The 12,698-nt window shown below is 39.4% G+C and overlaps 1 protein-coding gene across 5 annotated transcripts in view; it reads right to left on the bottom strand.

Moving 5' to 3' along the window:
* The window catches only part of RIPOR3 (RIPOR family member 3), a 54,117-nt gene that overhangs the window by 19,831 nt on the left and 21,588 nt on the right, over positions 1–12,698 (bottom strand). For all 5 annotated transcript variants that reach the window (XM_027784468.2, XM_055813262.1, XM_055813261.1 and 2 more), the window contains 9 exons: positions 12,033–12,161; positions 7,903–8,049; positions 4,597–4,675; positions 3,819–3,842; positions 3,637–3,690; positions 2,718–2,867; positions 2,032–2,095; positions 1,590–1,633; positions 790–915 (listed from right to left, as the gene is read on the bottom strand). In XM_027784468.2, coding sequence (XP_027640269.2) covers positions 790–915; positions 1,590–1,633; positions 2,032–2,095; positions 2,718–2,867; positions 3,637–3,690; positions 3,819–3,842; positions 4,597–4,675; positions 7,903–8,049; positions 12,033–12,133 — 789 coding nt within the window. In that variant the 5' untranslated portion in view covers positions 12,134–12,161. The remainder of the gene's footprint in view (positions 1–789; positions 916–1,589; positions 1,634–2,031; positions 2,096–2,717; positions 2,868–3,636; positions 3,691–3,818; positions 3,843–4,596; positions 4,676–7,902; positions 8,050–12,032; positions 12,162–12,698) is intronic.

The raw sequence follows: 12,698 nt of genomic DNA, 5'->3' as shown, positions 1-12,698 counted from the left end.
AAACTATAAGCTTCCCCTAAGGGGTACCCATAACTTGTCATCTACGCATCACAGGCCACTAGCACCAGTCCCTTACTCTTAAGGATACGACCTCTTCTGAGGCCCTTTAGAGATCTGAAACTTCTTTAAATAAGGGTATAAAGTATAGACAGTTTGTACCAGCATGTAAATGCCATTGTTCTTTGCCAATATGGACCATCTCTGGAGTAAAACATGGCAAAAGAATCTGCAGTGCACCCAGATAAAGGGATGTTCGAACTACAGATTCAAAACTTACACATGTGCAGCAGTTGAGAAATACATATTTGGAAAACATGTATTTCTCTTTTTCAATAGAGAATAGAACTCCAGGCACTTAAAATTCCACAGGGGTGATACAAATAATATCTACACACACATCTTTTTGTCTCCACATTTAGACTTTACCCTTGAAAATCCCAGACATTGATCTAGGACTTTGTTTCTTAAAACCCAAAACAAAATACAAAGCCAAAAACCCAAGAGACTAACAAAACAACAACACAAAAAAAACCCACAACAACCACACATACCACACTTCAGAACGTGAGAAAGCAGATGCACTAATACAGTTACCAGTGCCAAGAACAGAGGAAAACACAGAAGTAGATGTCCATTCAGTAGGCAGAACCAATTAACTGCCATTTTTACATGGCTAGGAAAAGAAAACTACTTAAGAAGTTTGAGAAGCCCTTGATAACCTAACAGGTAAGTCGTATGGCAGAAGACCTGTTATCCCACTAATTCCAATCCAACCATTATACACCACACCTTGATTTCAAACTTCTCATGGAGATTGGGTATGAAAATCTTTTCTTCCTCATCCCATGTTTGGCTGTCATCAGTCTCAATCTTGCCTTTCAACCTCCATTTTTGGCGTCCCAGTCGCACAAACACCTAGGAACCACAAAGAAAAAAGCATGTTCGGTTAACATATCCCAGAATGTTCACTTCAGTCCGTGGGTCTCACGCTGTTCCAGTACCACAGAAGCAAAGCCATTCCTTTGAGCACTATACATTTAGGAACTTGGATAAAGAAGATCAGAGACAGGAATTCAGGTTCTGGGTTTTAACTCCTTAACTTGGTGCCAAATGACACATCCCACCCATTCTACAAGAACTGCAAAACAACGTTGCAATAACAAGTGTAGCGGTACTGAAACACAAGGCACCCTGGAATTCATCTGGAACTGTTAGAAGTAGGAGACTAACCCAGTAAGATACTAAGACACGCACAAATCATGCCAAGGGCAGTCTTCCAAGAAACAGGCAGCAACTGTTACTTGATTCCAAGGCAACTTTGAAGACAAAGCCCTGACAGGTTGGTTTTGATAGACAATCACTGCTATCTTTTAAACCCTTTCATAACACTTGAATCACACCTTTCCCTCTCCCAGTCTCAGAGGCCAACATAATAGCAAGTGTGCCAAAGCACTGGTCTCATCAGGACAGTGCACACTTATCACAGTTTCCTGCTCGCCTTCTACATGTTGCACCCTTGCTCTCCTGTTCCACTACTGCAAATGCACAACAGTAAAATAAAAGACAAAATTAATTGCTGTATACTGCACCTCATACTGGTCCCCTGGGCAAAGACGTGCAAAGCCCACCAACCCTGAAAAGAGAAAGAAAAATCTTAATGCTTGTAGATTCTTACGATGTCCCCCAAAGCTTCAACTTGCAATAAATAGCGACTATCACTAACACCTCCCTGTGCTCAACTCTGTGCAGAAGCTATACGACCAGCCTCGAACACTCTTAGAAGGCCAAACTTTAATTAAGCTGAGGAAAGAAAGCTTGTCAGCTTCTATATTCAGATATAAATTACCATTGCAGATCTGTTTTATAGCACTGAAGCAAACAGAAGTTTGCCAAAATTCAGGTCAGGGTCTCATCCAGAAAGCCAGTGGAAGCAACTGACATTGAATAAATGGACTCTCAGCAGATCAGATTGCTATGTAGGAAACACAAAATCAATTGATGGGTCTTGAAGAAAACTAGAAAGGAACATACCTTTCATCTTCAAGTGAAACTCTCCCAAATGGACCTCCAACGCCCCTTCTATAAAGCACATGTCCTAGAAGAAAGACTGAACAGTGACTATGACCGAAAAGCAGCGCAGAGTAGCTACCTTCCCATACACACCATTTTAAAGGACTTTGGCTCTTTAAAAAAAAAAACAAACAAAAAAACCAAAGAAAACCAATAAAAGCCCACATATACACACAGACACTTTCACTAGTGGAGGTTGATACAGGGTCCATTCATGCTACTCTTGAGAAAGAAAATCAGGGTGCTGCTTCACAGAAGAGTGGAGCTACTCGAGCAGTTCATTGTCAGTTACCTTCCACTACTTGTTTTGTAAAAGTAACATAAAATTCATTATTTAGTTCTCATCCCATTACTTCCAGTGGAAGTCATAATGGACCCTAGTATTAAAGCAGAAATTCAAAAGATTTTTCACTTGCCTTCATGAATGCATGAAGCCAAGCTGAGCAAGAGCAAAAAAGCGCACAGAATTCAGGAGCTTTGCCTGTAAGGTATTTGTCTCGCAAGCTCCAGTTCACATTATGTACTTATATTTCATTCACATGTTCAATTTTTAACCCGCACCATTAGAAAACGCCATCAGCAAGTCCTAGTACATTTTTTGCTAATGAACAGTCAGGTCTTCATTACATGTGTGTAGTATTTCCTACCTCTGTGCATTCTTGGAAGTTCTTGTAAAGCTCCACTAGGCTCTCTCTGGAGGCCTTGGTGGAAGGAGACAAGGAAAAGGCATGTTTCATATTAGCGGCCCCATCTCGTAGTCTGCACTGGATACAGTAAGCTTCATAGAGTTCTTCTACCTTTATGATTTGGGAAGTGGGGGAAGAATGAACAAAAGTTACACATTACTGGCACAGTTTTAGAAAAGAACATCAGTAGTCTTTCCTGGTGGCAAAATCAAAAAAAAAAAAATATCAAAAAACACACAAACCACATAAAACCAAATCCCACTATCACAGGACTGCAGAATGCTGCAACTCCTGCATTTTACAGACTGACTGGAGTGCAACAGTTTGTAGACATACCTGCAAAAAAGCATGGATATTGAAAAACAGTTACCTCTGCTATTATCAGACTGGGAGACAAGGAGCAGAGTAACACTTCGTTCAGGGAAAGATTACTTGGGAACAGAAAACTGACTCCTCCAATACAGAATAAAACACCTACACCTTTAGCCATGTCAGAGGAGAGATTTCGTTCCTTTGGAAGAAGATGGCCGAGAGCAGACATGCACTCTACAGAACTGCCCATTTGGCCCCTTGTGGGAAGCAGGGGGTGAACACGTAAGTCTTCCCACAGCGGCATTTTCTGAATAAACTGTTAGAGTATGCAAACTGGCTTCGCAGGCAAACTCAGGTTGGGTTGCGCCCAACATTCAGCCTGAATAGAACCATTCAAGAAAATAAATAAATAAAAATCTCCTTCTGTAAAAAAAGAGCAATTACAGCTTTCAGAAAGTACCCAGCATTATTCCCCTTCACATTAATTTTAGTCAGAGTACTTTCTATTTGGATAATTTGCTTATATAGCAGCGTAAGCCTTACATGTATAAGATATAAACCCCCTTACCTTGCTTATGTGAAACTCCAGTTTCCTGATGTATCTCTCCACAGAGCGGATTTGCTTTTGAAAAGGGGAGAGAGAAGGGGATTGAAGACATTATTTCTTAAGCATGCCTTTAAGTAACACAGTAGACACATCATCCATTTTTCTGTATTGGTAACATTTCATCTCATCCTCAATAGTCCTACCTTATCCAGGTCATAGTAGAAAGCCTAAAAGAGAAATAACACAGGCTGAACAGAAGAGCACGTGTATTTGTACGTACTAGCAACACTTTCATACTTACTGCAAGACACTATTGAGAACTCTAAGTTACACTAAGATACATTGCTTACTACAAGAAGACAGTCCAACATTTTTAGACGTAGTCTCATTTTCTGTTCATGGTTGGTTGCTTTTTGCAGATGCTTGAAATGAGACAGTAAGAGTCTCACCACCAGCTACAACAAGGACTTGGATATTGGTCATGGTACATGAGAGTTTCAGATATTTATTTTTTTAATCTAGATATTATTTCCCAAGTGAAAGGCAAAGCTGGTTCTGCCAGTTGTCTTTTCATTAGCACTGTTGCTGAAGGTACTTCTAGGGACTTGTGAACATGACAGAATCTAGGTTACAAGGACACATTCACCAACTACAGAAAACAAAGCCCAATCTTTATCACCTTTTCTGTCCCATGTAGAGTCAGGTATGAACACTGATCACTAAACATACAAGGAGATACCATTCCCATAAAGGAACACTATCTGAAGAACACTGTTGGATACTGAAAATGAAAAATCCCAAGCTTAATTCTCACATCTAGAGCTAACTTGCTTGGTAAATTTCCAATTGTGATACCCTGCTGGCCCTCACCTCAGTGCTCTTAACTGGAAAACCCCCAAGAGTCCCAGGTGCGAGCAAGCATCTACTTCTGTGACTTTAAAAATAAGGTCATTAAAGTATTTAACATAAAAAATATCTTACCAATCTGGAGTTCCTTTTTGTATCTTTATGTCGACCAGAGAGATAATCCAATTCAGCCTGATGTGCTTCCAAGTATTCACTGGAGAGGAAGAAAACCCAGTGTTACATTCTTCTGGTACATTCATTGTAACACCTCCTCAAAGAATTTTTCAGCAGAATGTTATAAAGCAACCTACTTCACTAGGAAGGCTTCTCTCCTTTCACTCTCTAGAGATGTAAATGGCTATATAAAGGGATATGGGTCAACAGATGACAAAGGGCGTTTCCATAGACAAATATTTGTCCTAAATTCGAAGTCACTCCTAGAGGAGCATCTGTGCACAACAGGTGCCAGAAGATGCTAGTTACTGTTACCTAACATTTAAAGATGCTTTATATTAGGAATCCTCCTGAATTGTTTTTACTCCTCCAGGATGTGGAATGCTACAGTGCAATTCAAGAAAGCCACCACTGCTGTCCAAGGTATATACAGGTACACACTGCACTCAGATATTCTCTATTTCTTGTTTCCCTTCATCTAAAATAGACCATTCAAGTGAAAGATAGGCTTTATTCTGGGAATGCGAGGCAAAATAAAACAAGCCTTTAGTAGTACTTTCAGCTCTACTGTCAAGAGAAAAGGAGGGATGTTGGAGGAAAACAGCAAGTTCTAACACACACAGAACCCATCTCATATCTCCTTTTCAGATTTCTCTAATTACTCCTGCTTGGTCCTCTGGAAACTTTTATGTAAAGTAGAGAGGATCAGTTCATTTGTTGAGCAAGTCTCTTACAGTCACTGAGGAGTAAGAATTCATCAACCAGCTCTATTTTACAATATCAAAGAATTGCAACACGAAACACGTGCACTACTAAACCAAGCTCATAGGAGTACTCCACATGTAAGGGAGAGGACATGTCATTCAGTGTTATAGCAAACAGAGCTGAATACCATCTTTTATTATGCTAGACAACTTCTTAATGTAACCATTACTTTTTCCAGAATGAGAATTATTCTGCAAGGTGTGAAGCACTTGATGCCAGTTGGCTTCTATAGAGTTGCTTGCATGCAAGGGTTGTCCCTTAGGAGATCCCACAGGACCTTAAACTGTTTCTGCTGAGACCATCTTCTTCCAACTTTGCTTTTAATACACTGCAGACTTAGGTAACTTTTTCCTCTTATGCTTAAAAGGGAAGAAAAATCACCTGGTAAATCCTACATTATAAGACACAGTCTCCGAGCTGTCAAAATAACCTAATTTTAGACAGCTGCACTTCTTCACATTTGCTTTGATGCGTTTAATTTTCTCACTGTTACAAAACCAGTTCTCCCAAGACATCCAGTGTCTCCAGCATTCAGTTGTCTGCTCTTTACATATACCTATTGACAGCTCAGTGCAGAAGTAGCCAAGGCTGGTGGCAGAAAAGAATTCACTTACCTTTTAGATTTAAGTATGTTAGAATTGCTAGTTTGATGTACCCAGATGATTAACAGAATAAAGAGTTATTGGAATGGTACCCAGATGGTAAACAGAATAAAGAATTATTTTCTATAGCTATAAAGAAATAGGACATAAAGCACGTTCTGTACTAAAATTTCAAGTCACTCCAGCACCAAGTGGACTTAGTCTGCATCTACTTAAAATTTGGGCTTTGCATTGCTATTTGATACAGTTGTTTTCTGTAGGTTACTTCAGTCAGTTAGCTAGCTCCTTAGTTTTGGCAGAACTGGGAACAAGTTCTGATCCACTTTATAGCTTCTCCTCCCTAAGCTCTGATAAATTCTAAACTCTGCAAAAACATTTGGTTTCATTATTTGCTTTAAATCTAAATACACTAATAAGACATTGACTGATACTCCTAGTGCTAAGACTTATAGTCTTTTATCAGAATAATAATGTGACACATCTGAGTTTACAATTTATTATTACAGTGCATTTTTTAGTCTTTGCTTAAGAAAGCAAACTATGATCAGAATTAATACAGTAGCAAAATTCTGAGGACAGCAGTAACATACATAAAGGAACCGTTAAGTTGGTGAGATGCCAGCAGAAAGAGTTAAAAGGTTTACAGATCTAAAGAAAGGTATTTTATCTTCTGATAGTAGCTTCAGAGTGTAAAAGAAGTAACAAAGTTCCTACAACATCAGAGTAGACCTATCAACATCAACTGTAACAATTAAGATGTGTATTTTTACATAGTAAGAATTCAGGACCCAGCTAAAGGTTGGCCTGTTTCAGTCACTGATGGAGGCAAACAGCACCTAGCACCACTTCCTTTCTGGTCTATAATACCAAGAGAGCAAGCTCACCCATGTTTTATTTGCCATTTCAACACTGAATAGTATTAGAATTTCTGAGGAACTGACAGCTCCCTCAAAGCCCGAATATCCTAAATTCAGATTGCTAGCCCATCCTTTCAGCTCTCTAAGTCTGCCCACATCTGCCACATGGGGACAATGGACAAAAATCAGCCTTCAGCCTTTTCACTCAAGCCTGTTCTGATGCAACATTAACTGTTTAGTCAACCATAATGTAGCACTATTTCCGACTGTTTATTTAAAGCAAGATAATGTTAGTTATATTGCCATAAAAAGATGGAGTTGTACTACAGCTGTTTCACCACTTCAAGTCAGCTGAAGTTTTCAGGTGGATCTGCTTAAACCTTTCCCTTACAACACGCCACCCAGAAATGAAAGAGTACTTTTGAACTCCAGCATTTAATTCTATTAAAAGAAAGAGAAAAAAGAAAAGAACAAGAAAAACCCACTAGAATATCTAACTCTAAGTGTTCTCTAATTAGCATAGGGAGAGTAGAAACAGTTTATGACCAGCCTCCCCACTGTGTCCTTGTAGGGCACACCCTCGCTTTCAGATTTGGTTTTAAGTCAGTTATTGAGTCAAAACAAACTCCACCCAGTTCCCTCTCCAGAAACTTTCTGCCAATCGCCCCCCAGGTCTGGCTGTCCCATCACTATCCAAGTCTCTGCTTGATCTGCAGACTTCCTGCATGCCACCCTGCATGCTCTGAAAACCTCCCTCCCTCAACGGAGTTCAGTTGCTCCTCAAGAAAGTGAGAATCTCCCCAGAGTTCTACCTGTCACTGATGTTTTTAGTGAAGTGTAACAAACTAGGAACAAACAAAAACATCAGAGTGCTTTGCTTGCAAGCAGACTGTCTGAGAGTGAACGAAACTTGTTTTGCAAGGTCCCAAGCCAGTGTCTGGGAAAGTCACTACCCATGTTTAGAGATGCCAGACAGAGAACAGTGATAGCAGACAAGCAGCATGAGTAGGCAAGGCAAATCACAGTATTTTAAAAGTCCTTACTTAAGTCCTTTCTTCAAAGCTTCAAAAATTTTCTTCACCTGCAGTGGCTTTGGACCCCAGATAACTGCCCCCTTCTGTAGTGAATTATAAGCCTTGGGGGATTTCAGTGACATTCTTGATCTCACAGAACTTCTGCTGAGAGACTTTCTGTAAAAAGAGAAGAGAAATATGGGAAAGATGCAAAACCCGCCACCTAGGATGAGCGAGATGCCTAACCCACAAAGCTTTCAGGCTACAAGTTATATGTCCAATTCCATATAACTTTACTCAAAAGAACAAAGCTCTTTTTGAGAATACTTTAACAGATAACATTAGAAAGTTAAGGCTCAGCCCTAAATACCTAGTGCAGAAAAGTTGCAAGCTTTTTGTGACTTTCAACAATAATAATTTCAGTAAGAAACATCTCCTTCTCTAAGCTCCACGCAGACTTGGAGAAGCCTAGTGGTTCTCTTTTATCCTTTTTTAATAAAGAAAAATTGTGCAGGTCCTGATTTCTTTGGGAAGGGGGGGGGGGGGGGGGGGGGCACTGAGCAAGAAACAGAAAAGCTCATTTTTATAAGAAATTAATAACAAGTTAATGTCCGCACTACTAGCATTGTCTTAACAGACATGCACAGCAACTAGCTAAGGCCCTGTTTCTGTGTGCACATTCACACCAGCTGCTGGGTCAGCTACAGACCTAGTCAAGTAAGCCATGCTGCAGGACAAGGACATCTCATTCTGACTCTCACCTGCAATTCAGGAAAACGATGCAACAAACTTTCGACCTGCTCAAGGTCTAACAGATAAAGCTCACATAAAAAGCCTTTAGAAATAGCTATTTCTTTGCCTGCATTCACCGTCCATTTAAATGATGGCTTAGAGCCCTACCACATTTTAGAAAAGCAAGCTACCAAACCCAGACTGCATACAAGATACAATTATCAAGGTGTTTTTTCAGTGTCTAACACCTCACTTGCTTTTAAAAGCAACTGCAAAACCTACACTAAATATTGTTTCTAACAGAAGTCCCATTCACAGGACTTTTTGTGCTAACCTAAAGAGCTAGAATACCCCAAGCCATTAGTTTTATATACATAATCTACAACATTCAAACCAGAAAATGAGCTCTCTGCAAATGGTTCTTTCATACTGTCAGATTCCTGCCCGGCTTACCTCTGCCTGTACACTCCTCTAAGTCTTGGGGCTCCCTGATCTGGCTTTGTTAATACTCCCTATAAATCAAGCCTCTAAAATAAAAATATCTAAAGCAGCTTCCCATTCCACCAAGCCAAGCAGTTGCTTTCAGAGAAGCCCTCCACCTTCCAGCACAATCTCATCCTAAATTCAGCTCACCTGGAGAAATGATGAACTTCAACAGGCTTAACACTAAGCCACTGGCTGTTTTAAGTTCTAGGCATGTGACTGGAGGCCTAAAGAGATTATTAAGCTTGCTGATTAAATCCTAGGCCCAGCACACCTGAGAACTGTTCAAGCCCTATTATAGAAACTCTTTGAGTAACTACATTATTTATCCTGGTGCTAAATTTCTACTTAATTCCATTTTAAAATTTATAATCTACAAAAAATCTGATAAAATTACATGTTGCTAAACGTTCCTGGATATTTTATTTCTTCACCCTAATGATTATCTTAGGGTTTTTTATGATGGCTTAATGTAAAGTATTAATTAACCAAATCATTTGGAGCTCAGGTCACCTATAACAAGGACCATAACTGTTAAATTAGAAACCTACAATGTATTTTTGAGTATTGCATGCAAAGTGAGAGGGTTTCAACAGGAATAACACTGGAAGGGACAGTCTAGCCAACAGTCGAGCAGTTGAAAGAATCTCCTTGAAGGATCAACACTTAAAATTCTTTCATGGAAAGAAGGAAATAGCATCCAGTCCCATGCTTTAGATGAGTATTCTAATTAGCAAGATACCACGGGGAAGATAGAAAATAATTCTACCTCTTGAAATTAAAAAGCCCAAATTACTCCTAGGCTTTGTTTATTTTTGGAAAGGAGTGGACTTTGGTATTTACCTTCAGAGTTTTGGACAGCAAATCCTTAACTCGGGAAATAATTTCCCTTCAGTTGAAAGTATAGCATCTAAGCACTGCATATAGATAGGCTGGGATTTAAAACCCGCGGTTTTCCTCAGTATCTCTGCTATCTGATGTAGCCCATATGTACTCAGTGCTCTGATGTTAAGAATCCCATTTGTATACATTTAATAGAAAAGCTAAGTAACTGACATGGGTCTTTAGGGACAGTAGCTAAAAGCTAGATGCTATGTTGCTGCTTTCCCCTGTGAACTTCATAATTTAAGTATCAGATTTCCCACTTTACAGATAACTAATAATATTTACTTCCTTTGGAGACCATTGTGAGGAAAAATGAAATAGTGTGTCTGACTGAGAGCCTCCAAAGGAAGTTGCTAAAGAAATGCAAAAGTATATTTAGCAACTGCTTAAGAATCTCCATGTGGACCTGATTTGTGTGTCATCTTTTGGATAGACCTTGCATAGGGCCCCTGCAATCTCCTGCTGTGTTTTGCAACAGTGCCTGAGGGAGAGATAAGTTAGGAAAGGGTGATTAAAAAATTTCTTCACTACGCTGGGGGAAGGCTCTCCGGTATTCATTGGGCTGTGACCGAGTATCTAGTACACAAATTTTCCTTATTGCAGTGATTCCTGAACAAAGCAGTCTGTCTAAACTAATAATGAAAAGCAACATCATAAAAAATGCATAGAGACATTTGGTTATAAAACCTTTGCAGCTAAAAGTAACAGAATAATCTTAAGGGATATATGAACTCTTCTGTTTGGAGCATTCTTACTCTGCTGGACTGTGCCTTTGTTGGAAAAACAGCTGTTCAACACTTTTCCTGCTAGATCCTTCTCCTGCTAGAACTCCCACTATGTACTTGAGCTCAAGTTTGTTTATATAATGTATTGATAGTATTTTTCTCAAGATCTTAGTGATTGGTTTGATTTCAGATGTCCAGTCTTTGCTAGGTGTAATATTATTTTTCAGCTTCCACAACAGATCTATTTATTCAAATGTGAAGACTTCTTTATTACATCACAATCATGCTAGAATTTCATTTTTGCTCATAATTTACCAAGCTGTGTTTAACTAAAAGGTTATTTCAGTCATTTGGGTCTTTGGAAAGATGTTTTATGACATGAGTCAGGTATTTTACTAATACACAATAGGATTTTTTTGAGTACAATACTTTTAGAGGCATACTTTCCAATACTTCTATACTATGCAGCTAAATTATTCACTTTGTTATTATTCTAACATGCACTGGAAGTCAGAGATTATATTAATTTTCCATTTATATATCATATCTTCTAAAAGCACTTGACAGGCTATACAGGGATCACTAAATTCAGAAAACAAGTAATAGCACTTCCAGTGGAAAAGCTGCACAGTTATCTACATAGAGCAATGCTACACAACAACTTATGATAAGCAAAAAGGGAAAAACAGTGCGGGATGGTTTAGCAGTTAGGGCGCTCAACTGAAGACTGAAAGACTGGACTGCAGCCTTGGCTATACTATAGACCTGTTGCTGATAACAGTGAATTTGCGGTGGCCTTCTTGGCCTGTTTGCATCCCTCCCTGCCTCTTTTGTGGCACTGCCGAACGCAGCCCTTCATCTCATGTAATGCTGCTCTGCTTAAACGACTCCAGGAGAACATGAGTTGTGTTCAGTTACATATTTTGCCAGGATTCACCCCTAACAGCCCCATCTTTTTAAAGATCTATCAAATTTTTAATTACCATAACTATTCAGAAGGTTTTAGTCAGAAAACATCAGTTACTACCAGGCTGCTAGCAGGAAGGGTCACAGCCCTTCATTTTTCTAGAAGAAATGGATGCTCTTAACAGCCTGACACATAACTGCTGAAATCCAGCCATCTCTGAAAGTACAATGTATACAGCAGTAAGATAGTATGGTGTGAAGTATAGCTGTTTATCAGTGAACCATGACCATGACCCATGAACTCAATAGTTTTAAGACAAAAATCAAGGAACGGCTTCTACACATAGATGCTTAGGTTAAAAAATACATTCACAGTACCTAACGTCCGTTGCCCAAATGATCAGGTGCTTTAGTTTTTGAGTTACTTACGCTAACTTTCTGCTTTGCACAGTGCTGAATCCAGTGAAGGAGCAGCTCCTGCTGATACCACCCCCATCACCAGGAGAGACAAATGTGAGTTTGACCGACATGATTGCCAGTCAGTAAGAGTATCAGCTTCTGAAATAAACAGAAAAACAGATGAGTCAAAACCTTCTTGGCAGTTCAGGTTTCTGTTGCTGCAAGTGCTGAGTTCCATGGAATTGGAAAGTCAGAACAACAGACAGTAGATTAAATAGAAAAAAAGACTTGTCTGCTATACATGTTTCCTCTGTTGCCATCTACAATACAATTAATAAGGGACTGAGTATTCTAAAATGAAATCTCTCATGCCCTCTTCAGTTTCTGATTGATTTTACAAACTCACTATGCAAAAGCCAAAATAGCCTCAATTCACAGGCGCTCTACGTTTCTGATTTTTTTAAGAACCCTGTAATTGTCCCACTGCTTAAGGAGTTCAGGCCAACCGGTGTATTTCCAGATCAGTGTGGATGCCAGAACAATACTTAAACTCCAGACTTAGTGAGGTCCAAAAAGCAGTTCCTTGCATCTGTGCAGAGCCACACTGAAGTCAATGGTAAAATTGGCTGAGCGTGGCACTTAAGCCCAAGGCACAAGTCTGGTTTCAACAGTAAATTTCAGGTTCATGCTCCTCCT

This window comes from Falco peregrinus, chromosome 9 (assembly GCF_023634155.1).
Source record: "Falco peregrinus isolate bFalPer1 chromosome 9, bFalPer1.pri, whole genome shotgun sequence".
In the NCBI taxonomy this organism is placed as follows: Eukaryota; Metazoa; Chordata; class Aves; order Falconiformes; family Falconidae; genus Falco; species Falco peregrinus.
The sequence above is the reverse complement of the archived record's forward strand: the minus strand, read 5'-3'. Positions and strand labels throughout refer to the sequence as shown.